General features: G+C 42.2%; 1 protein-coding gene across 3 annotated transcripts in view; it reads left to right on the top strand.

Annotated features, from left to right (window-relative positions):
• Positions 1 to 26,819, top strand: part of Runx1t1 (RUNX1 partner transcriptional co-repressor 1) — a 145,698-nt gene that overhangs the window by 4,037 nt on the left and 114,842 nt on the right. Inside the window, exons 1-2 of one of the 3 annotated variants that reach the window (XM_075966937.1) lie at positions 3,680 to 3,830; positions 25,274 to 25,443. The exons of 1 other annotated variant lie outside the window; for it this stretch is intronic. In XM_075966937.1, coding sequence (XP_075823052.1) covers positions 25,356 to 25,443 — 88 coding nt within the window. In that variant the 5' untranslated portion in view covers positions 3,680 to 3,830; positions 25,274 to 25,355. Of the gene's footprint in view, positions 1 to 3,679; positions 3,831 to 25,273; positions 25,444 to 26,819 lie in introns of those variants that run through there. One more of the 3 variants, XM_075966936.1, reaches the window with a different exon arrangement.

Here is a 26,819-nt window from a genome sequence, read left to right as displayed (position 1 = left end):
TACAGAAACCTTTGTGAAGCTGGGACTATTGGCCATCAAAGGGGAGATTTTATCCAGAGTAAGCTACTATTACGACCTACAGAGACACCTTCTGAGTTCACCTTTCTACAGCCATTAATATAAGAGTTCCTAAATAATGTTTAAAGAACAGTGAACATTTTATTAAAGCAAACATTAGTTCAGTTTAATGGAGGTAATTGTAAGCGATAAGACAGAGCGGGTTATCTCTGCGCTGTCTAAACAGAAGGAAGCACCCTGCACCATTTCCAGTAGCCATCTGTAGAAGAGAAGGGTTTGCACCTGTCTGTCCCCACTAATTATAGATTAAGGCCAAAAAGAAATGAAATTCAAGGAGGTTTTCAGCTAATGAAATCCATCCTGATTTACTGTAAATGTGTCTTATGTAAAGAGGAGGATGGCTGAGTTATGAGGAAATAAATCGCCCTGTAGCTGCCAGGCACTTGGTTCTGGAGCACAATTCTGCTGCATTAACCTTTGATATTAAAAAAAAATAAAGACAGCAACTCGGACATGGGTGGTAGCCTTTGTTTGGCATCCATAGTTACAAGTTAGTGAGCAGCAGTGGGCTCAGCAGCCTGGAAATGTGCAGGACAGGAGCTCAGACGCCAGCCATGGTTCCATATTCTGAATTGCAGATGAAGGGAGGTCTTGGGTTAACTTATGCATGGAAAGAATTTTTTTTAAAAAAAATTAGAAAGCTTTTTTCCCCCTTTTCTGCATTTTCAGCTTCACATCCATGAGAAATTAAAGCGAAATGACTGAGGAATGCATCCTTCAGTGGAAGGTCACACGAATGCCTCCCACATCTGTTTATAGCAATTATGAACATAATTAACATAAGAATTACAAATGAAATAATGACAAGCTGAGCAATGAGATATTATGCCATAATGGTCATATGTTGGAATTCTCACATTATAGCACACTAGACTTCACATACTCAAAGAAAGAAAGAAAATGCTAGATTTTTATCTGAATTAATGTTTCAAAACTTATCTGCCTGGGGCAGATGGACTCCTTGCTTTTACAAGAAGGTAACCTATTATTAAGAAAAGGACTCATTGAAATTAAAATTTTGATCCAGCTTGGTTGCTAAGTTGTCTGTAATTATAGGTACCACTTTCTGGTGGTTACTCAGCCCATGATAATAATTCTTGATTACTCTATTGCTTTGGTTTTTAATTTTGATTTTCTTGAGACAAGATCTCATTCTGTAGCCCAGGCTGGCCTAGTATTTATTCTAGAGCTCAGGCTGGCCTGGAACTCACAGTGATGCTCCTGCATTAATGTGCTGAGTGTTGAGATTACAGGGGAGGGGGGAGGTCACCACACTGAGCTTGTGTGTGTGTATGTTTCTCTCTCTCTCTCTCTCTCTCTCTCTCTCTCTCTCTCTCTCTCTCTCTCTCTCTCTCTCCCTCTCTCTCTCTCTGTTTAATTGAAAGCTTTGGAAGCACAGTGGAGCCCGAAGTCAGCACACAGAAGAGTAACACTGTACTTTCACAAAACAAGAACATCAATGCATTAGCTACTCTGGTGTTTTCCTTGTGCCTAGTCTCTGGAATACCGTTTAGAGAAATCCATGTCTGTTCTGAGGTTAAAGGTTATGGTATCAGAGCTTTTTTCATTTGTATGTATGTATTAATTGCACAGGATAAGGGGTTTCATTATGACATTTCTGTGTGTATGCACCAAGTGCATCTTGGTTAGCACATTGTAACAGAGAATGTAACCGGGAAATCAGTGAACATCTGTATGTTGTATCCCCGCCCCCCTTCCCTGAGTTGCCTTGGATTTTAAGGTGTTTATACACTGCTTGTGCCCAGACTGATCTAACTACAGGGGCTGCCACTGGCTTCTGGAAATGCAGCTTTCTATCACCGGGAGAGAAGAGGTGAAAGGACACCTTTTACAAGAGCTAAAGGGATATTCTGGAGATCTATTATTCACTTGAAAACATGCAGGGATGACAGATTTCCACCCGTGCAGAGCTCACTGCCAAGTGGTTTACTTCCTGCCCCACCACCCTTCCCTAACTCCTGAACCTGGTCCCTTTCTGAAGATTTATGGAGAAATAGTACCTGGTTCTTGTGCAGTGATACTGAGAGGCTTTCCGCATTATTGGATTACTGGGGGATTGTAGCAGCACCCCTTTTATCTGGCATTCATTCTATGACGAGATTTTCACACATCCCCTCCCCCCACTATGCTGCTCAGCTTTCTTGGTGTTACCTATCGAATTTCCCTTGATTCTTTCCTTGGGCTGGGGGCATGAGCGTGTGTATGTGTGGAGGGCGTCCATTTCACAGAAGACCAGTTTTGTTGTTCTAGGCTAGGTGATCTTGATGAAACAAAGCCCCTGCTAAAGTCTGTCTCTGCCTCTTCTGTCTCAAGCTCTTAGCCGCGTGATGTCGCCTTCTACTGACTCCCCTGGTACTGGCTATTTGATGGCCCCAAGTTGCCCAGCAGTTGTGGCTGCAGTGGGGGCCATGCCAGTGTGTGGTTTATTGATCTCACTCTCCATAGTGCAGGAAAGGCTTAACCAAGCTTCAGTGCCTAGAAACACACCACAGCCCAGCACTCCCCCTCCCCCAATGAGAAGACCTCCTTTGCTGTGTTGTCCGCCTTCCATTAAGGATCTGATCAGGCGTTCAGATTGTCTGATGGGTGCATTTAAAAGTGAAAAGGGGCTCCCTAGGGACTACTCAGGTGTCTCCCCCTCCTGACCCTGCTGGGGCCAAGGAGGATGAACTCTGGTCGGCTGACAGAGTACCAGCCCCTGCTTGTTCTGATTGATTCTCAGGCTCTGGGTGGGTAAAGAGCTGTAAGGCAGCTCAAGCCAAGATTGATTGCCTCAATTTCAAATTCCCACCTCCCAGACTCTCAGAGGTACACAGAAGGAAGCTCCTACCCCAACAGGACTTCTGGAGGTGGAGCAGGTGTCTGAGTCACCTGTAGCCACCAATCACAAGTGATCCTCCTTATCACAAGGATGCTGGCTGCCCTGAATCTTCATCCTGGACACATTCAAAGCTTTAAAGGGGAGGTGCGTGTGTATGGGGGGGGGATGGTGGTGGTGGGGAGACTCTTTTTGTATCTCCCTGTATCTCTGTGTGTGGGGGTGGGTGGGGGCTGGGTTTTAGTATCTGAGGGTCAACAGAGGAAGCTGCCACAGGACCTCCTCCTGGCTGACTGCAAAACTGTTGTGTGGGCACAGCAGATTTGTTTTGCAAATTAAGTGTCTTTGGATAGAAGTGAGGTGGTCAAGGTGTCCCAGTCAAAACTACCCAGAGAGCTCTTGATCCCGTTGACCTTGACAGACCTCTAATGTTAGTGGAGCCACAGGGCTGGCAAATCCAAATATTTGGGAGGTGGGGCTGATTCGGGGGCGCAGGTTACCCGGCAGCTCTGATTGCCACCACCTCCCAGCCTCTCTGGGTAGCTGTCCTCACGCTCCGACCCCATCCCAGGCCGGTCCCCGCCCCTGAATCCCTTCCCTGTCTCCCCTCCTGCCAGCATCTCTTCCCTCCCCCCCCCCCACTCTCTCTCCCACTTTTCCTCCCGCTCCCCTCCGTCTCGCACGCACCCTCTGTTTATTTTCCTGCCTCCATCTGGGCCCTGCTGATATTGTAATCACCCTGATGCACGTTGGCTCCTCTCCTCTCCCTCCCGCGCGCACACACTCACTCACACACAATGTGCCATCCCGACCAGCCCTTTACTTCTGATAAGCTCCGATGTGTGTTTAATGAATACAAAGCGGCGGTGTGGGGGCCGCGCGGCCGGCCGCCTCGCGCGCTCGCCGCCGGAAGGTAATCTCCGCGGCCGGGCTGGGGGCGGCGGGGCGGGGCGCGGCGTGGGGGCGGCCCCCCAACGATCTGGAGCAGATAAGAGCCAGGGAAGTGAAGATGTAACCTGTTATCGGGCTCTCCTCTTAGCTGCCAGAGGGAATTTACATTTAAAGATTACAGAGAGAGAGGGAGAGGATCTGCCTTTTGTTGTGCGGTGGTGAGGAGGAGGCAGCGGCCCTAGCCTCCACGCTATCTCCCATCACCTCAGCTATCAAGACGGGGGACTCACGGAGGTGAGATTACGGAGGGCCTTATCTTTAATTGGGTTTAGTGTTGCCAGCCTGAATAGGTTTAAAGAGCCTCGATAAAGGGGGAACAATAGATTATTTGTTGATCGGACGATGGAACCCTCAGATGTAGAAGAGAGAGGAAGAACTCTTACCAACTTGATTAGCTCTATTTTATTTTGATTTTGAGGTGACAGGGTCTCTCTTGGTAAAAGGAGGAAGGACCAGGGAACTTAGGTGCGATTTGAACGACTTGCAATGTTTTATTCCCTATATGCTTGCTTTTCCAGACTTCTGCACCTGCCTTATTTTGAAGGTGCCTTCTCACCTTTTCTCCTTAGGGTCGATGTAGTGAGGGAAGGGCAGGGGCTTTGGGGTGGTTCATCTGTATTTGGTTTCGAGTGGCTTGTTTTGAGCAGGTGATGAATTGATGCTTTGGTCCTGGAAGGGGTGTGAAAAGCCTTTGGAGACCACTTTTAATATGGAAGGAGGAGGATGGTAGATTGTGGTGCAGCTCTGGCTCCAAGGTTGAGCATCACTCTAGGTGTAAACGAGAGATTATATTTTGTATTTGAACCATGACATCTTTTGCTTGAAATCAGTGTCGGGGAAAAAAAGAAGCAAATTGTCACTTGACTCATGAATTACATTTTTTAAAAAAAAATCATATAAACTTTAGAAGGTTTTTAAAAATGAATAAAAGTAGGCAAAATGATTGCTTTTGCCTCCTACACACAGTTGAGATAGGTGTTTTCATAAGTACCTAGATATGAGCTAGTAACTAAAAGCCTAATTAAAATTTGTTTAAAGCCAGAGAGGCATGTTTCCTTGTTGACAGTGGCAGATCGATCGGGGAAGACAATAAGTCCCATTATTTTACTTCCATTGACTGAACATATTGACATTTCAGGTTTACTGTTGCCTCAGTGAGCAGGGCAAAACATGGAAATGCACAGACCAACTGGTCAGAGTGGCACACAGATTACTGCAGGTCCTCTCTGCCTTCAGCTTTCCTTATCAGCCAGCCAGAAGGGGGAAGGCTAACCTGCCCTCCCTCAGAAGGAGCAGAGCATTTTTGGTTAAGGAACTGTCAGATAACATGTCTTGGGAATATCAGTCATTTCCCAAGAATTGAATATGATGTAGAAAAGTATGTTTATTTGAACATCTGGGGAAGCAAGCTAGTCAGCAATCTTGAGTATTTTACAAGAGTCCCATTTACCCTCCCTGGAAATAATTACAGTAGTGACCGGCTTGTGATTGGATGATAGCCATTGTGTTCCAGTCCAGGGTTCACAGCTAAGTCTGCATCTTAGAAAAGCACAGTTTACAGTTTCTCCAGACACAGGGCCTGACTCTGACTTCTCCCGCAGTTTCTTTTGGTGGGTGAAACAGGAAACGGCTGGGATGTGACTCCCTCAGGCTCAGGCGTGTGCATAGACAGTGATACGAATATATATATGGATTCCAAGCAGATGTTGACAAAATATAATTTGTTGCCTTCTTATGTCATCTGGCATTTACACACTTGGCATTTTACACACCATGCATATAATACACAATCAAATTAAGCATTAGGTAGACACTGAGTCCAAGAAATTTGAACCACATCAAAAGTAGATATGGGATGAAGCCACAGAGTCTGAGCATAGCTTTTAAAAAGCCGGGTGACCACGACTTATACACAGCACACAGTGACTGCTGCCCTCACGCAGGGAACCAGGCCCTTTGCAATGTTTTAGAACAGAAGTGTCTTTTAGGCCATTTCCATGAAAATGTTAGGTTTCCATTTGATCAGCAGGTACTGTGGAGATGAAAGCCATGTGTGAATTTCCAGAAGGCTAAAAGTGTCAGTTCAGAAAGGGAAGTGATAAGAGAAAATGCGATCAGTTTCCCTGTTTTCTATTTGTGCAGGATTTGAAGAGCCGTTTTGTTGAACGGCCGCATCTGCTCCAATATGAATATTGAGCTACTTCCACTAAAAATAACAACCTATAATTTGGAAGTCACTGCAGCCTTTTGTTAATGCGAGTGGGTTATTTAAAAACAAAACAAAAAAAATAAATAAAATAAAAATAAAAAAACCAATTTTCTATTCTGACAGTCCCCTGCCTAGCTGCACTTCCATTTGCTCTGCCTTCCCTCGGCAGATAAATGGTGTTAGCAATTAAGGACTCATCGCGTTTGGCTAGGAAAAGAGGTTTCCATAGGTGAAAGTCCTGCTACTATAAAGAGGCATTGCACAAAACAAAATTTATCTTTAAACAAGCTTGTAAACTATGTTTATGAAAAATGAGGTACTCTCCCTGACATTCTCCAACACTATAGTTTTTAACTGACTGGCGACTCCCGTGAGGCGGTTAACGTGATTTCGCTGCATACTGAGCAGTCTGTAATGTTTTCACCTTTAATACACCTTCAAATGTAAGTTTAAACTAATCAGGGGATATTTTACCTAACAGGGCTTTCAAATACTTTTTTTTCATGCTTAAATAAATGATTAAATTATGCTTGAGTGCCTGCATACAAAGGCTTTGGCCGCTATAGTCCTGCTAATCAAATAAGTTTTATGGCCCACATTAGAGGAAAAATTGGATGCATTTTACTGGTGACATTTCTAGGAAAGACGTGTTCTTTAACTCATCTGGTATTAATTAAAAAAACCTCCAGAATGTATTTAAAATAATCATAATGAAAAATTCTTCATCCATATAATAAGAATGTGAGTGGTGACTTTACATGGAACACAGGCACAGAAATGTACGGTAGTAAGCAGATATGTACATAGGTCGGCTATTGATTCAATCATTGATTGCACTTGGTTTGACTTGTGGCTAAAGTCATTTGTCCAGGGTGAGCCCTGATCACTGCCCAGGCTCAATTAGCTGTGGAGCTTGTGGCTTCACACTTGAGTTGGCAGATACATTCTTCACAGGTAAACTCAGAACAGCTCAGGAAAGGAGAAAGGGGAAAACAGATACTGAAGATGACACATGAACGTGTTGATTTATAAATGTAGTGTTTCTCTTGCAACATCAGTTTGCAATGAGAAGTGGTTGGAAAGACAACTGGATGTGTTATTGGATGAACGATTATGCGTATGCAATCAGACAAACAATACCGCTCTTAAGGAGTGTTTTTTCCAACCCAAAACGCAATGAACAGTCTGGTACTCTGGCATTCTGGCATGTCGTTAAGTAAGTTTGGTATCATCTGGGTGTATTCTTTGGTGCGTGTGTTTTGCCATTTTCAAGGAAAGAGCCACAGCCATGGTGGCTTACACCTATAATGTCAGCACTTGGGAGGGGGAAGGAGAAGGATTAAGAGTTCAAAGTCATCCTGGGCTACATAGTAAGTTTGAGGCTAGCCTGAGCTACAGGTAACTGTCTCACAAACCCTCTCCCCAGAGAGAGAGAAAGAGGTGTGAGGGAGACAGACAGACAGACAGACAGACAGACAGACAGACAGAGGAGAGAGAGAGAGAGAGAGAAAGAGAGAGAGAGAGAGAGAGAAAGAGAGAGAGAGAGAGAGAGAGAGAGCTAAATCACATATCATTCAAAAAAACCTATTCACAAACGCAGCCCCATCACTTAGGATGATCAGTGCTGAAGCCATCGTATTTTATGTGCCCCAGGAGAGACAAGTTTCCTGGGTCTTCAGAATTAGGGTTTAATGTCCAGTCTCTTATATCAGAACCCCTGGTAAAGTTCCACAGTGCATCCCTGTACCCCTGACATTGCACAGACTGGATGTGGAATACCTACATTGTAGTTTCAACTTATGACATCTTGTGTACTATAACTCATAGCTCATGAAGGAACGATAGTCATTAGTTTCTGTAGATGTTGTATTGACCACAGTCTCCAGACAAATCACTATTAGTGTGAACGAAGAAGGCGTTTAGAATGGCTATGCTGTGCAAGAGGGATGTGAAGGACAGGAATGTACGTTCCCAGTGGGTCTCCTCTCTCCAAACGCTGTCGGTGCCTTGGGGAAAGTGATGGACTGGCCTCATTCATCTTCTAATATCTGGGGTAAAGACAACTTCCGAGTGTGCTCTGGGGTTCCAGGGACTGCCACACAGTTGTCTTGGGGGAAAGGTAAATAATCAGCAGCCGATAGAGACTTGCTTGCTGTGATCTTGGTCCTAGCTTCACGTACGTTTTCCTCATAGTCTTGAGGGGAATGATGAACTGACATCTCACTCTCGTCCTGTAAGGAACTCCAACCCATGGTTCAGACTAGCCACAGCTGCTATCCTGGCTTTACATTTGACCAAAGTTTCACTGACTTTAATTACCTAATTATTTATTTAGTGTTTTCTTAGGGTCTCACTATGTATCCCTGGCTATACTGGAACTCACTCTGTAGACCAAGCTGGTCTTGAACTCACAGAGATCTGCCTGCCTCTGCCTCCCATGGGTTTAGATTAAAGGCATACTGTACTATGCTCAGCTTTAACAATTTTTAAAACTGAGGTTTCTTGTCTTCCCCAAACTGACCTACTTTGTGCCTGAGTTCTCATATCTAGGACTTATTCTCTGAATCCCTGTGTCTTTACTTCATCCACCTTTGAGTCATGCTCTGCAGGGGCAGCTGGACTAGCATATCCCTGGATACTGCCTAATATGCATCAGTGTGTCTGTCTCCATCTCCCTAAGTCTGATGCCAGTCATCCGCCCCTGAGGACTTCATCCTGCACTGAGCCCATAAACTGATGATCCAGTCCCTTTTCTGATCCATCTAGCATCCTGGGACAGATGTTTACCCAGAGTCCCCAGGTTTTCCCACACAAGTGGACTGTTGTATATCTTGATCTCTTGTTCTGTCATCATAAGATGTTTTTTGTTTTTATCTGACAGTTGAGAGGAAGGGGGAGTTGCTCTTTGTTGTTGTTTTCTGGGTAAGGCAGCCCTCTCTGGAGCTCAGGCTGATGTATATGTAGCCTAGGTTGGCCTGCAACTCAGTTCTTGCTGCCTTAGCTTCTTAAGACTTGGGATTGGCTTCAGGCTTATGCCACACCCAGCTAGGAGAAAAGGGTTTTATAGCATCTCTTACTCTAGAGAAGTTTAGATTGTAACTGGGTGCATGGGCTATGACTCCACATTATAGAAAGAAGGCCTGGTATGGATATGTACCGTCCAGAGAGGTAAAGTGTTATGTCCTTCCGGTTCACTCACTGGCTTCCTTGGTAGCTTAAGTTATCTCTCAGTTTTCAGGTGAGATCCTCAGAAGCAAGATGAGAGTGTCTCCTATGTGAATATCTAATAGATAACAGGAATAGACTTGGGGATTTTCTTATAAGCATAGTGTGTATTGTTGACAATGAGTTTGGGGCACGATGTTTATCTTTATGTTGCTAGGTTACAGTAGGGCTTTACTGGTTCTCCACCCCTCTGTATGAGGAGAAAAGGCACTGGGAAGAGCCATCCTGAACCTTAGGTGACTGTGTGAAGTGTAAGCCATTGCTCATGTCTTTCAGGGACAGTAATGGGAGAATGGATCTGTTTATGCTGTAAGAAGGGACTTCTGTTAAAGGGAAATAGGTTTTATGGTATTCCTTCAGAGTCGCTGGGCAAGACTGCGGCCTCGTGCCAGGCTGTGGAGAGAGGGAGTGGAGATTGGGTGTCATTAGTGAACATTCACTGTCGCCCTTGGTCTCAAAGTCTGGAGTTACCTGGGAGTGTAGAACATGCCCTCTTTAAATAGCATTGTGGGCCAGAACTGATAACAACTCGTTTAAATGAGCAGTTCATTGACATGTGACCAAAATCAGGACTTAAAAGAAACCTGAGAACTTGACCAAATGCTTTGTATAAAGAATTTAAAAATTTAGTTGTTGCCATCAGCACCCTGACTTTGTATTTGTTTCTTGTTTGTAAAATCAATAGAGACTAATGTACAAACACTAGAAGTTTGTCTTCAGTTTCCCCGTTTCTGAAATCGCTTCATGAAGCAGGGCTGGATTCCTTTGACAAGCAGAAGTGATTGCATGTGTTGGGTTTGATCAAGATGAACACTTTATTGTCATCCAGGAAACTTTTGCTATTTGCTAAGGAGTTCTTTGGCTGGCGGGGCTTGAGAATAGTGCCAATTTTCAATCTTCATTAGAGATGGAAGCCACGGGAATCACTCTGACTTCATAGGTCACAGAATATCTTTTTAAACTCATGTTCAAAGTTCAGTGTGAAGTTAAATGGAAATTCTTTGCCATAAAGGAAAATGTTTATAAGTAGAGACTCAGAGAGTTCTTCATTATAGCTTGCGTCCATTGGGTAGTATAGTATCTAAGATGTATTAGATAAAATATTCCCAAGAGATGTCAAGGAAGATTGCAAAGAAGTTGGAGAGCTGGAGATACAAGGATGACAGGAAAGGAAGGAGAGATGCGTGGCCAGGTGGAGGCAGTCGTGAGCTGTCTTTGGTAGGACCCTCTTGCTGGACCTGTTAGAGGAATTCACCTAGTAACACTGACGAGGATTGAATCCTAAAGCTGTAGACAAGTAGACGGATGGTGATCCCCAAGAGGACCTGCACCAGTAATGATGCCAGGGAGATGGCATCCTGCGGAGAATATTCAGATCACTTTCCGCCTGGCACTCCGTGCTAGCTGTGCTTTAGGTGAGTCTGGGGAAGTTTGTTCGTTGGCCTGGTTGGTTAGTCCATGTGGACGTTCTCCATCCCTTCCCCTGGTCACAAGATAGAGGAAGGTGTGGTCGATTCTGAAAGGCTGCTAGTTTATTTTCCAAGTCTACACATGCAATATACACCCTGTGTTGAGCAAACACAACAGGGAAGGATGGCAGATAGCAGTGGGGCTGGGGCATTTATTATTAGAATTATTAGAATTCTGTAGCTCCCAGGGTGTGTCAGGTACTGTCCTGTATACTTCCCCAGACCCCGTTGGCTCACCCTCTCCCCTTGGATTTCTCATTTCTAGCTGGAATCATTTGGAAAGGAGATCCTCATCTGACCTCTCATGGCTAGCAGTATATAGGCAGTGACTTGAGGTGGGGGAGGGGGTTGTTCAGTGAAGGTGGAAAGGGAAAAGAAATGTGATGAGTGTCCATTGATTGACAGTCCCAGTTAAGCCTTCAGTTGGCCACAGGGGAGTAGGCAGAAGATACTAGAGAGAGTGGAAGTGAAGAGCAGCAAGAGAGGAGAGAGGCGGCCCCGTGAAACTCGTGGTGGCTCTCTCAGGAGTCACGTACTAGCTGCGTAACCCCGGTAGAGACACTTTCTAGCCTGACCAGTGAAAAATGAAGCATGTATTCCTGCAAAGAAATCTAAAGTCAACGGGTAATTCGTGCCGGGTGTGAGGCAGGCTGCTGGGAAGAGACCTAAGGCAGGTGGTGGGTGCGGGAACAGTTTTGGTAGTTACAACAGTATACCAGATTACTAAGTAAATGGTGCTACAAGTGGGGCTTATTGTTATTCTCTCTCTCTCTCTGTTTGTCTGTCTATTTGTTTGTCTCTCTGTGCACGTGTCTGTGTGAGTGTGTGCTGCAAATGTCTGTGTACCCACAAAGGTTAAAAAGGGGTTTTGGATCCTTTGGGGCTGGAGTTACAAGTAGTTGTAAGCAAACCCCATGTGGGTATTAGGAGCCAAGTTCTGGTTTTCTGGAAGAGCACAAAGTGGTCTTAGCTGCCGAGCCATCTCCCTCCAGTCTCATTAGCAAGTTGACATCTAAGCTTCTCTAGAGACAGGAAGGAGTTTTTTAGGACCTGGTTGTTGATATCAGTCAGTAGGTCTGTACAAGGTTAGAGTACTGGGGAGAGGGGGAGGAAGTAGGAAACTCCCTAGCCAATGGATGCACAAAAGGCCTCTTGGTAAAGAGTGCACAGTAAGAACAAAAGGCCATTTGTGGCCTGCAGATAAAATACTTGACGTGGGCAACTTCTTCTTTGGGAAGTAGCATGGAGGGTTCCTGGTTGGGTTTGGGGTCTTGCATTCCTTTCTTACCATAAGGCCAGAATAGTTAAAATTGTATAATAAATGAGGGTTTTTTTCTAGTTGAACTTCTTTTGTACAATAGGCACCACCATGAAGCAAATCTAAAGCCAATGTAAAAAAGATATCCCAAGGGAGGTCATGAACCTCATGGAAGCTGTTCCTCTGGAGCTGGCTCTGCTGTGATGGGTCTCATGCCATAGAAGGTAGGAAGGGTGTGGAGGCCAAGACCAAGCAGTGTGCTTGTACCAGTTCATTTACTGTGGCTCTTTACTTTGCTTTCTAGGCTGGGGATTGAATCCAGGGTTTTGTGCATATTAGGCCAGCATTTTCCCAGTGGGTTCCATCTCCACCCCCTTGTTTTAGCAGTTTAGATTCTAGGTACTCCATAAGGGTGGCCGTGATTGGGTTACTAGGATGGGAAATGCAAGAGACATTTCCAAGAAAAAGTAATCAGAGCATGGATTTATTAGGGAGAATCCATAGAGGGGGAGGGTAACAAGCAGAATGACTGTCCAGTGCACGTAGCCTGCCAGAACTTGGGAATTACTTTGGGTTTGTTTAAAGAGAAGCCCCCTCTGCTCTGCACCTCCCTGCTCTGCTGCAGACTCATAGAGTTCCAGCCTCAGACATGGTTATTTAGGTACTTCAGCCCACAGGACTCTCAAGGCTTCAGCTACCTGTGGGGTCAGGGACAGCACTACCAAGTGGTAGGCGTGGTTACACGTGACTATTCTGACCTCTTTGGGCCTTGTCTCTCTCCTCATGGATTTGGCTCCCTGAAATTCTTTCAGATGGTTGTGACCAACCTATCCATCTGTAGATACGCTCTGGATATGTGGGAGAGTAGGAAGTGCTCAGTTCTGCTGAGCTCTAGGCCTTCCCAGTCTGCAAACACCACCTCTGGTTTTTATGTTTATGTCTTGTAAACATTGAGATTTGGTTGCAAGGTAGTGTGTAAAACTTCTTTTAGCTCGCATGGTGGCGAGGCAGTAGAAAGGTCAGGGTGAAGTTGACCGGCTGTTGATGGGAACAGGGACTATCCTTGGAAATGGACACTCATCAGATTCCAGGCTCTGTGGTATTGGAAGCAAGGGAAGAATAGTTTTCCCATGAGGTCTTTGGACCATCTCTAATGTGCTCTGGATTGTAAGTAGAGCAAATATATTTCTGTGCAATAATGCTTTTCAGGTCTTCTTTAAGCAAGAACAAATATGTGCTAAAATATTGTTGCTAGAATAGAAATTAATGTTTTTATAGTTTTACAATCATCAGATTGTAATAGTAATATAGTATCACATGTGAAACCATGGTTTTTATTTTAAAATGAAGGCCTCGGAAAGGTAGAGTAGTTTTTTTTTTTTGATATGCTGAAAGACAGTAATAAACATTATACATTTATTATGAAATCTGTGTAATTTCACCATTTAAGAGACTTTTGTGTCAGAAGACACAGCATCAACATTAAAGCGGTGTATGAGCCTGACATGGTGGCTCACTCTTGTGAGCCTAGCACACGTAGCCTGTCTCAAAGATGTCAGTCACAAACCCTTTCTGTGAATGGAAATTTCAGAATAAAACTCTTAAGATCATATTGTTTCATAAAGCTTGAGACATGCAGGTAGCTGCCGTGAATTATCCCAATAAGGTGTGTTGTATTTGGACAGTGGTTTTTATCCAGCCTTTTCTTCCCAATCGGTATGGCTGCCAGGGCCTGAAAAGCTTTCATGTAACTTGTCAGTAAAGTGTAACTTAGCAAACATGTCAGTTCTGTAGTCCCAATAAACATAGAACACAGGAGTTTTAGGGTATTTTCTGAGAATTTTATTAATATTATTATTATTATTTGGTCTGGGTCATCAGTCTGCACTTATGTATATCACATACTTTCCCTTGTTGTTTCTTTCCTTAATAATTGTATTTATCCAGTACACTAATTTGAGAAATACATATTTTTATCATTCTGTATTTCAGATTTTTAATTGGTTGTATTTTTAATAAAAAGTGTACATGCTAAAGCCACACTGCTGGTCTTGTAAGAGGGATACCATTTTCCTAACTGGACCTATGAGTGCCACAATTATTTCAAAAATTTGGAATTTTTCTAATCATGTTTAAGATCATCCTGAGTGTAAAGGGACCTATAACACACTATACTTCATACATATGCATTGTGTGAGATAATAAAACCCTTTTTTTCCCTTAGAAAATATCACATCATGCCAAGACTTTGCTTTGCTTTTTGTAAAGTCACTTAATATTAAAAAAAACCTATTTATTTTTACTTTTGGGCTTTAATCAGATCCATCAGAATTGGCTTTTAATGAATTTTTATTTAATTATTAATTATGCTTGATAAAAATTAATTTTCACAGTTAAAATACCCAAAATTTCACCATGAAGAAGAAATCCCTTATTTGTTCTCTCTCTCTCTCTCTCTCTCTCTCTCTCTCTCTCTCTCTCTCTCTCTCTCTCTCTCCCTCTCTCTCTCTCTCTCTCGTATATCTGGCTGTCTGGCTGTCCTGGAACTCACTCTGTAGACCAGATTGACCTCGAACTCAAAAATAATTTTGTTTTAAAAGGCCAAATTATGTTATTGGTAAAGAATCATTTTTGAGATACATTGTTAAATGAAAAGGGCAAGGAACAGAAGAATGAATGTGCTTACTACATACGCTCAAAAATTGCATGTAATTCTACTTGTGGCAGGTGTGCAAGAAGCTGACAGCATTGTTGCTTTAAGAAAGGGAGGTCCAGGCATTCTTGGTCTGAGAAGCAGGTGCTTAGGTGCCAAGCTTTTAGTATATGGTTTGTGGCAGAATAAGGGGCTGCAGTGTGAGCCTGAGGCTCCCTGGCCCAGGAAGTTGCCCACTGTCCCGTTCCTGCCAGAGCAGTTGAGTGCTCCAGAGAGGAGGCCTGGCTCACAAGGGTTCTGTTACTTTCTTTCCCTTAAGAAACAGTTCTCATCCAGACCATAATAGTATATTCTCAAAGGACATGGGAAGGTTGACAAGAATGAGCTGTACACCCTGAACATGTCATGTGATTGCTGTTCTGGGCTTTCCAACTATGGAGTTGTCAATCCCCCTTTTCTAGCAGCTGCCAATGTGTCTTCTCTTTGTGGTCATACCTTCATTTGGGAAATACTGAATGGCTCAGCTTGGCTTTGGGAATAGGGGCCTGTGCCTGGCTGAAGCTCGGCCGTTCTCTTTCTGCCTTTTCTAAGGCCCTGGTGACTCTGTGTATTTGTACCTGGCCCTCTTGGGTGCTTTCTGAGGGAAGGGATTAGGTCCACTTTACCATCTCCTCAGCCTTTGCTGAAGCTTTCTCATCTATGACTTCTCTCCTGGCAGATTTAGCTGGTTTCCAGGCTCCTTCAGCATAGGAGTATGGATGGAACAGCTGGGGTCCTTTTGATACTTTGTTATATAGTGAAAAATTTCACACATTGAGCCTAAGTTATTTACTTAAAGTTCTCTGGAAACATTTAATGGCTAAAACTGAAGAGCAAACTTTTGTTTCAACAGCATGTCTTTTGTTTGCTTGCTCCATCTCTTTCCACCTTGGTTCCCCTCCCTCCTTTTTTTTATTATGTTCTCTCTTTAAATGCTCAATTTATTGCAACTGTATTTTGGCTTGTATATTGTAACAGTGGCTAAAAGTACAACACCCCCTGGGATGCTTAATTCTGTCAGCCTGACTGGATTAAGAGATGCCTAGTGCATTAATGAGGCAGACTTTTGGGCATATCTGTGAGGGCTTTCTTTTCCAGAGAGGGCTAATTGAGGAAGGAAGACCTGCAGGAATAAACAGTAACATACCATGGGCCCAGGTCGTAAACTGATATAAATGCCAAAGGAGAAAGCCAGCGGAGTGACAGTTCTCTTCTCTCTGCTGTCAGATCCACCCAGATGGGAGCAACCTCACTGGGCCATCTTCCCATGACCCTTTATGGTGTGATGATGGACAGACAAGTTCTGATTTCTTGCTTTAAGACATCATCACTGTTTCAGGGCTTATTACCACTTTTCTGGAGGCCTTTAAATCTCACCAGTTAGAAACAGCCTGGTAAATAGGGGAAGGCATACAGACTGCTGGTGAGAATTATACCAACAAGACTTTTCAGTACTTTTGGAAAAGTTACTGTTTAGGGTTTAAATATACCCCACATTTGCAAGTTTCTGGGACAGAAAGCAAAAGGGAATGAGGGTGGAGAGAGATTTAGGATTTTGTTAGAAAAGATAATGAGGGGTACCTGTGTCGAGGCCATGCCTGCAGCCAGGAGGCTGTAGAATCTTGACAGAGGTACCATCAGTGCCAGGTGCAGAAGCTTCCAGACTATCCTTTTTCTTTTATGTGAAAGTTGCCAGCCTGGAAAAGGTACCTTTATTTGAAAAAACCAGTCTTTGAGAATAATTGTTTCTCTCTTCTTTTATGCTCTAGAGACGTTCTTTCACAGATGAAATTATAGGAGAGAAAAGAAATCACAATGCATTCATTAACAGTATTGTTTTCTTTGTTATTTCGAAGTATTTACCTGCATCCCAATAGCTGCTGCAGTTTAATTGGTTAACTGATGGTAATGGTGCTGATTCTATTGTTAGTACAGTAGTAACTTTCAGAAAGAAGAAATGTGATTTTAGCAGGTCAGTTTAAAGAAAGACCTTTGCTTCAGTTTTAATGGTCAGAACTATCATGCTGAATTCTGAGCTTACAGGTGGGGTAGGGTTCTTATACATAACGTCTGGCAGGAAGAACGTGGTCAAGCCTGATAAAGGTAGAGCATTATGGTGATTGGAAGATCACAGAAAGATCACATGACCAATAAAGGTTTGTGAAAATCCCGAGAGCTGAATTGGGCTGCTGTGATACTACTTTAGCTTGGCTCTTTCTGGATTACCCTTGTGCGCTAAGTGTAAAGGCTTGTATGGGGGATAGGATAACGTGCAAATCAATAAGAGGGAGACAGTTCATAAAAAGACAGTAAGATGTGTCCATACCATGATCAATGCAATGAAGACAGCAACCAATGTTAGAATGATGGAAATGGTGGGGTGAGACGAATTCCCATGGCTGGGAAACCATTCCTGAGGTGATGTTAGGACCTGGTCATGCGTCTGTGTATACAAAGTCTTGAGGGCAGGGAATGATGCTGCAAGGATGAGATGAGACATCTTATCAGTGCTGACCCCCTCCACTTTTCTTTTGCCTGGAAAAGCAACTGACCATACTCATAAAGTAACTAACATTCTGGAGATGAGTGTGCTGTACCAATGTAAGGTATGAAGGCATAAAGATCTGATGAGATTTTTTTCTTAACAAACTCAACTGAGAGACTTATGCCTAAAGCTTGCTGCACTAAGTGTATGCCTTTCACGTCGGGCTACTCTTTTGTTACGGTGACAAACAGCCAGGAGAAGCAACTTAAAGCAGGTAAATGAAGACAGAGGCTTCTGTTCTGCCCGGTCCCCAGCCGTTCATTCACAGAGAAACACACAGAGGTCTACATTAATTATAAACTGGTTGGTCTGTTATTTCATGCTTCTTATTAATTAATTCTTATATCTTATATTAACCCATAATTCTTGTCTGTGTTAGCCATGTGGCTTGCTACCTTTTTTATAAGCAAGGCATTCTCATCTTGTTTCCACTGTGTCTGGGTGACTACTGTAGACTGAACCTTTCTTCTTCCCCGAATTCTCCAGTTCTGGTCACCCCCCTTGCCTGGCTACAGGTCAATCAACATTTTATTAAATCAATACAAGTGACAAATCTTTACAGAGTACAAGACCATTGTCCCACAGTTCTTCCTCCTTTTTTTTTCTTTTCAAAACAAGAACTCTGAATCTAATCTTCTTTGTTTATCTTGTTTCCTGACCATTAATCCATGACAACTTGTAACCAACACTCTAAACAGAGACAAACATCCATAAAAAAAGTCAAGGCATTTCCAAAATATATATGTAGGATTAATCCAGCAGCAGTTATAATCAAATGTCTTTTAGCAATTGGTGCTCCTTCCTCAGCCACCAAACAATTCAAAGAGAGCACAGTAACATATAGTATCCAGATTCTTTGTATAGTTTCCATCTTTATGTGACTTTATTTTAAACTCTCTTTCTTTTATTTTTATTTTTAATTTTAATTTTTTTTTGAGACAGGGTTTCTCTGTGTATCTTTGGCTGTCCTAGAACTCACTCTGTAGACCAGGCTATCTTTGACCCCACAGATATCTGCCTGTCTGTGTTTCCCAAGTGCTGGGATTAAAGGTGTGTGCCACCACACCCAACTACTCTTTTTTTTTTCTTAAGGAGTTTATCATTTTTTCTCTTCTTTTTCAAGCCTACATATATTTTTAAAACACACTATAAACCACTTAGAGGTTTTTTTTTTTTAAATCTTAATCTGTCTTTACTGTATATCTCTCTTTTTCTGACCACATGAGTCTTTAATTTGCTAAACAGTATGGCTAGGATTAAAGCCATGAATTTTTCAGATGGATCCACCCCATTCCTTAGCTTTCTGAGAGTCTAACTTCATGGTAGAGGTACTAGTGTGAGCCATATTTATTGCCACAACTGTATGGAGTTTCAAGGTCCCTGCTACTACCAAGAAGCATGTTGTTGGCTATTCATCAACATCATTTAAATGTTTGGTGGCGGGGCCTCTTAAAAAGAGCTGCAACGTTTTTGCAGCTAAAACTAAGTCAGGAATCCTCTCTTAAATGTGACATGCTTGCCTCTAGCAAATAGCTCACCCAAGAAAATGCTGCTACCAAGAAACTGTACTTACTCTGTGTGTATGTGTGTGTCTTGAATTACTTCCCAAGCTCTCTCAGGTTTTATATGGATGCATTTGTCCACATTGGCGCCATTTGTTGACAGAGTTTCTGTCCCAAAGAAACACACAGAGGTCTACATTAATTATAAACTGGTTGGTGTAGTAGCTCAGGCTTCTTATTAACCACTTCTTACATCTTCCATTAACCCATAATTCTTGTCTGTGTTAGCCACGTGGCTTGGTACCTTTTATCAGGGAGGCATTCTCATCCTGCTTCCTCTTGCATCTGAGTGATGACTGCAGACTGAGCCTTTTCTTTGCCCAAAATTCTCCTATTCTGGTCACCCCACCTAAACTTCCTGCCTGGCTACTGCCCAATCAGCATTTTATTAAACCAATACAAGTGACAAATCTTTACAGTGTACGAGAGTGTTGTCCCACAGTAGGTAAGGTATATTTTGGCTCACTGTTTTAGAGGTTTTAGGGCAGAAGAGGCCAGCTACTCTTGCAGGCCCATTATAAAGCAAAATAATCACAGGGATGAGAGCATGTTGGGGAGGTAGGAGGATGTTTATATCATTGCCATGAAACAGAGAAAGTAAGGGAATGTTCTAGACATCTCTCAATCTATTAAGACTCAGCATCACAGACTGTATGGCCCTGAGTTCCAATTGTCACTAACTGAGTTCTGTTCTGGGTTGGAGTCAGTGATGGCCTTAGCGGTCTGAGTAATTCTTATCTTGGACCCTGACTGTACAGCACTCTCGGGAATAGGCGCATACACATGGAATCTAGTAGGAAGAAGGTAGCCAAGTCTAATAGAGATGACAGTCCTAGAGCAATCTCACAAACACAGAAAGGTCACTTGATCAATAGCTGTCCAGGAAAAGATTCATGAATGAATGTCTTAAGCGATGAATTGGGTCACTAGGGAGCTTCATTAGATGGCTTCATTGGTTTATTTTTTATTCTGGATTTTTTTTTTAATGTTCCAAGTGCAATATAAAATATTGAGGATTGGGTGACAAGAAACACAGGTAGGAATCCTCTCAGAACTTTGGAATGGGGAGCGAGGCATAATCAAGAAGCCAGTGGAACGTGTCCTGTAGTGTCAGATACAACAACGACAATTAGGAAACCATATTACGATGATGGGAGAGGTGGGGGTGGCAGATCTCCAATGGCTTCAGACCTCTTTTGGAGGAGATGAGTACTGGAGTGAGATCTGCCCCCGTCAGTGAGCAGAGCCTTGAGGGAAGGAGACAAAACTGGAAGGAAGGAATGGAGTGTCTGTCTGGAGGCAGGCAGACAAGAGGGATGTGCTGAAGCCATGGCTGGAGAGCAGGCTGAACATTGTTGTTGTGGGTCTTGGTTGATTAGGTAAGGATGTGGGCTGAGGGCTGTGTGTCTGTGGGTGGATCAGGAGGTGGGTAGTAAGAGGGAGACTATGCAGGAGCACTTGTCACGGAGGCTCAAGGCAGCTTGTGGAACTAGGATACTGAAATGCAGTTCCCATGACCTGTGACATGGGACACTGCGAAATGCAGTGTCCAGTTGCATCCTGCTAGAGGTTGAGTAAAGTCTGTGGTCTAGGTTGAGTCACTGAGTTCTACCATCTTCTTCAGATTGAGGGGCATGGCAAGAGTACCTCCCCAAGAGAACACCAAGCATTGCTAGATGTGGGGATCCAGTAAGGTCAGGTCTTCTTTCAGTAGGTTGCTTTCATAAATCAAAAGTCAATTGTATTTTCTTTTTCATAGAAAATTCTAGAAGATGTTTTCAGTCAAGAGAAGTTAGCGTTCTGCCAATCAAGGTTGATAGACAAAAGAAGTGTATGTAAATGTTCACTTCTTTAATTAATCATATATTATTTTCTCAAAGAACAACTTCCTCAGATGTGGCTGGAAGACGCCCGAGCACGTGGTTAGGCAGTGACTGAGCAGTGCTGTATCAGGCAGCTGCACTTCATCTCTTCGGAGGCTGATTTGGATGTGTGTAGTCTTTACATCCTATTAAATTTTTGAAAGATAAACTGATACAAGAGTGATTTGCCAAGGCCAGCAGCTCTTCCTTTTAAAACCTTGGCTCAGTGTACACACTGAAGGGATGGGGGACTAAGATAAAAGCATTATAAATATGAGGTTAACTGAATTCAAATAGAAGGTTCTCTCAAGTTATTGCATTCCTTAGAAAATAAATACATTGAGCATATGGTTAAGATTGATCAAAAACGTATTCTGTATGCCAGTGATTACATTCCCATCTGTGATTAAGGTTTTCTGTCTGCATCTGGTTTTCACATTATATTTCTGTAACAAGAATCCTTTATATAGCGGAGTTCACTTTCTGTATTTTCTATTAGCTGCAGCTTGAACTACTGCACACATCGCAGATTTAAACATGTGCTTTTCATTACTTCATACCATTGAGAAAAAGTAATATTTGTTTGGGAATGTATGTTTTCCACAATTTCCATGGTAATACAGCACGTTGAGCCTTTTTAATAACACTCTTGTAGAGCTACAAATTGTTCGAGGCATTCTACCCTTACTGGAGCTCAGCTTTCAAACTTTCCTTAGTAGATGTGTGTGCTCCTTGCCCCCCACCGCATGAAGAGGTTTTGTGTATTTGAGGGCTGAGGATTGAACAAAGAAATTATTAAAGATAAAGGGAAATTTTGAAGTTTTCCTGTCATGGATGTGTGATAGAAACTTAACGCGGAACAGGTACACAAATGTTTGAACATATTAGTCATAATGTTAATTGCTGTTGTTCCCTTTATTGCCATTTCATCTGGGAAGAGTTTTTAATATGTTAGGTGTATGAGATACAAAATAAACTCCAAATCCAGAGATTAGCTAGCTTGTTCTCTTCTCTCTCCTTTCTCTCTCTCTCTCCCTCCTTTTCTCCTTTCTTTCCTCCCTCCCTTTTCCCTTCCTCCCCTCCTTCCCCTCTTCCTTCTCCCCTCTCCCCTGACTTTCTTCTTCTCTACCTCCCTCCTTTCGAAATGCTATTGATGGCGGTTCAGCATTTCACATCTAAGCCGTCTAAGGCGAGGGCTGCTAATGAGCCACTTTAGGTTTGCATTCTGTGGCGTTTGAGCGTGTGTATGTGGACTCTGCTAACTTTCAAAATCGTAAATGTGTATGTGTGAAATGTTTGGCAACATTGTCTTTCTGCTAACTCATCTTCTGAGCCCTCCTTACAATAGATGCTGTAACTGGGGTTCAGAAATGTAACACTGTGTTCTGTTCTACGTGGCTGTTTCCCATCATCTAGTTTGTCTCTCAGACGTTTCTTCACATGATAATTTTATGTGCCTCAGAACTGAAATTTTTTTTTTTTGGTTAGAAACTGGCCTAAGTCTGTGTGTACAGGAGGGGCAGACTAACCCCAGGGTTTATTTTCTTAGCTTCATTTTTTCAGAGAAGACAGTCAACTGTGGCCCATAATGTGACCCACAAGGACTCATTAGTGGATATCTTTTGTTGACAGTGCCTCTCTGAGGTCTTTGTTGACGATTGTTGAAGAAAAAATACGATTTCATAGATCACGACTAAAATCTAAAAGAAAAATCTGTCCGCTCTCTTCTTTGCTCCATTTTTTTTTTGAGCTTCTGTTTTGACTTTTATTTATTTAACTATTTTTTGCCTTGGCATTGGGAAATGACAAAGTTGGTTTCATAAGGAAATATAGTGCATTCTCCAGATGTAGTCCTATTTAGTTTTTATGGTTGTATTTATTTCTCTCTTTCTGTATTCTCCCCGCCCACAGTATTTGACTATTTATATAATTGGAATATGTTATAAATATCTATGTATCTTGGTTACTTTTTATTTGAAGTATTTCTTTAGTTACTTGTTAATAAAAATATTAGTTTTCTTAGTAAATTAGACGTTTTCAGTTTCTAACTGATTGCCTTTGCTGTTTTTTGAGACAATTCCCAACAAAGGAATATGAACCACATTTTTCCTATTTTGTGAATATTTTATTTGATTTGACTATAAAGAGCCAGAAACAAGCACTGACTCACAGCAGAGCCACATGGTGGCAGATAGAAGACACAGATACTGAGATGGAGTACGGCTTTGAACTATGTCAGAGTAGGGCTACTTAAGCTGTTTCAACTCATGACCCCTTCTGCCTGATATTTTTTTATGTGATCCTATATATGTAAGTATATAAACTAGATACACAATAAACTAAGCACTTATAATAAATTATAAAGAATGTTATTTAATTCTTTGTTTTGTTTTCTTTTTCAATACATGGTTTCTCTGTAGCTTTGGAGCCTGTCCTGTCACTCACCCAATAGACCAGGCTGGCCTCGATCTCACAGAGATCCAACTGCCTCAGCCTCCTAAGTGTTGGGATTAAAGGCACACGCCACCATCACCTGGCAAGATTTTTATTTTAAAATAACACTTTGATACATACTTCTTCCTTCTGCTAAAATTGAAAACAGATTTGGTTATTAATGCAACCTGCTTGCATAAAAAGTGAAATCTTGGCTGAGCATTTAACACTGCAAGGTTTTGTGCATCTTCTGCATTTTTCAGAGGTGGTCAATGTTTTGATTTTATGATTATCAATACTGAGAATGCTGTTTTGCAGAAATTCATAGTACAAAATGGCAAAACAATGTTTAGGGCCGTTTCAGAGATTGTTGAAAAGTTTGCTCTTATCTCAAGCTAAAATTCAGTTAATGATTTTTTTTTAAATGAAACTCAAGTCAGCAACTCAAACACCAATTTTTTGAAACCCAATATGCTCACCCTATCCAAGAATACACTAATACACTAATTTGATACATGCTGAAGAGTCACATTGAAAACTATGCAGTCTTTGTTTTCTGTAATTAAACCCTTCTAACATGTCTACATGATCAGAGAACTCCATGTGTTCAGTAACAACACTGCAGTCCTCATATGCCACAGCCTCTAACCTGAGCTGAGGTGTTTCAGGCCGCAGTCACTGGTGTTGAGAGACACATACCCAGCACGCAGGGCACATGTGTGCTCAGCTAAGGCTGCAATGAAGCCATGTGTACAGCATGGGCAGACAGTGTCAGAAACGAGTCAATGCATTCAGATTTGAGCTTTTAGTTAAATGTTGACTCGAGTTCTTTCAGAAGTCATATAAGGCTGAAGCCCACAGTTTAAGGAGCTGTTTATATGAGTGTATTTACCAACTTAAATCCCTAAAAAGTAATTAGTATAAAATATAGCATCATTTATAATAATCATTTTTGACATTGCTTTTCTGAAGCTATATTCTTTTGTTATTTATTGAATTTCTACTTTACGTACATATGCTTTCTTGAGCTTTTATAGTTCATAGGAATTAAGTGGAAAAATCACTGTGTCTTGTGGGGATTCACACTACTGGTTCTAGCAGTGGTAGGTGGGTGTTAGGCACAAAATGGAGTGTTTGAATAGATGAAGAAAGATTGATTCTAAAGTTGTCAATCAAGCTGAAAAAATAAGAAAATTTGTATCTCATAGAAGAAAGTAGTAGAGACTTACTAGCTGAGCAGAATGGTGCATCAACAATTTTCTTAACTAAGGTTTCCTTCCTTCCTTCCTTCCTTCCTTCCTTCCTTCCTTCCTTCCTTCCTTCCTTCCTTCCCTCCTGCTCCCTCTCTCCCTCCCCATTCCTCCGCCCCCCTCTCTCTCTTTCTCTCTTCTTTTTTTTCTTTTCTGGAAACATGGAAGCAAAATTTTTGTTTTTTCTTTTTCTTCCTTCCTTCCTTCCTTCCTTCCTTCCTTGCTTGCTTGCTTGCTTGCTTGCTTGCTTAGGCTGGCCTGGAATTCATTATACAAATTCTTGGCAATTCTCCTGCCTCAGTTTCTTGTGTGCTCAGATTATAAGATTTACATACCATATTTTGCTTTAATATTTTTTAAAAGTAGCCAATTACATAAAGATTATTCTTCATGATCATCAATTGTTTTCAACAATTGTCATCAATAATGACAGTGCTGGAGCTTCAGAGGGAGGAGAGAGTATATATGGGTACTTTGTTTTGAAAGAGCCTAACTTAAAAAAAAAAAAAAAAAAAAAACAAAACTTGGAATGACCAGAGAGTGTTCTAAAGGAACTATACCTCACCAGTTATTTCTTTACTTTTGACATGGGCAGAGGGTAACATGCCTTCTTAAGGGATCGGTGGATGCATACTTTAAAACCAACTTAAAAGAGCTCTGGCATTCAGAGGGTGTCTACTTTTGAGTCAGATGATTGACAGGTTCAGGGTCTTCTAGGACACCATTTCCAGGAACTAAGGAAATGGGAAATGTTTGGAATTCTGCCACAAAATAGAAGAGCCTGTATCTGTGCCTTAAACAAGCACAAAGCTGGCCTGGTTTATCATGTAAAGAGATGGGTGGGATGCTTTAGCCTGGTTGTGATGTGTACATTTTTTTCCCCTTTGTTGTTGTCAATAGAAAGGATTGATCTGTGGGCTGGTGAGCTTATCTGTGTCCCAGTCAGAACAGCAGAGGAAATTAGCAGAGCGCTTGGTGGAGAATGATATCTGTGAAAAGAAACACTTGGAGAGCGCTGAGTGTAGTGATAGGTGACTGCCGGAAAAAGGGGAGCTTTGAAGGTTGCCAAGGTAAGGAACAGATACATATTTTGATTTTTTTTATTGTTTCCTTTATGTGCCAGAAAAATCACTCTATCGTTTTCTTGCAATAAGTTATAATTGTGCAGCTTTTTCTCTTTCTTATTCTAGCACCTGTTGATAGAGTTGTGTTTACATTTTAACCACTTATGTGTGGAGTCTCTGGGTGCGGGTTTGGGTTGGGACCAATATGCCCAAGGGAATTCTGCTTAATAGTTTTGATCTAAAGATATCAAATGATCAATTGCCATTTTTTTCTGTTTCTTGCTCTGTTTCATAGCACATCTGTTAGACTGAGCAATACTTGGAATAGAACAGTGAAACTATGCCATGATTTTTGTGTTTATTGCAATGAGAAAACGGTGTTTTCTCAGCTTGTTGACTGAAAAAGCAAGCAAGTAGTTTTCAGTTTATGATTTCTTCTGATGGATTTTGATTTTTTTAAAAAAAAAACCTTTGAGGTAACCATCACTTCCTGAGCAGAATTCTTATCTATAGACATATTTTTAAAAAAGTGATGTCTGACTTTAGAAAAACACCAAGTATAAATGATGTATATATTGCCACTTGGCTAGAGGCTTCCCAATATCTGCCCTGAGCCATGGGTGGGGTGTTGACCCTGTAGCAAGCTCTGCTCCAGGTAATGGACTTGATCAGAGGCTCCACTCATAAGAAAAAGCTGTGCTAAAATTGAGCTGAAAGTCAATACAAATGCTGTGTGGTACTGGCGCTGGCACCCTGCGACTGCCTAACTTCCTGCAAAGAGGAATAGCAAAATACTCAGTGTCTTTGGCCATTGCTTTGGAAACATTCCTGCTGGCCCCTGTCCCACACAGTCCCTGCTCCTTGCAGTTCCTAATTCCTCAGAACACTTGCTGGCTTGTTATTTGTTGTTGTTGTTGTGGTGGTGGTGGTGGTGGTGGTGGTGGTGGTTGTGGTTTGTTTGCTGTTGGTTTGAGACAATCTAGCCAAGAGGGACTTTGAACATTTGATCCCTGAATTGCCACTTCCCGAGTGGCAGGATTACAGGTGTGTGCTACCCAGGGATCTCACTGACTGGTTTGCCATTCTCAGGAAAATGTTGATAAATGAGTGTCTCTTTAGGAGCATGGAAAATAAAATAATCCCGCATGGAACTGTATATCCTTCCTGGGGAAGTTCTGCAATTTGGCGTCTATTTGTATTTTTTTTCCCTTTGGTCCCTCCTTCATTTCTTTGTCTTTCTGTGTGACTAGTGAGAGACACCAATTCAAAGGAGAAGGCAAGGAGGGCAATTGTGTCACCCAGATGAGATTTCTCTTGCTTCTATCTTCTTTCCTAATTATGGACTCCTGATATTAGACTTAAGTTTTGACAATTCTAACCGT

Source organism: Microtus pennsylvanicus, chromosome 3, assembly GCF_037038515.1.
Source record: "Microtus pennsylvanicus isolate mMicPen1 chromosome 3, mMicPen1.hap1, whole genome shotgun sequence".
Lineage (NCBI taxonomy): Eukaryota > Metazoa > Chordata > Mammalia > Rodentia > Cricetidae > Microtus > Microtus pennsylvanicus.
This window is presented reverse-complemented; position numbering and strand designations above follow the sequence as displayed.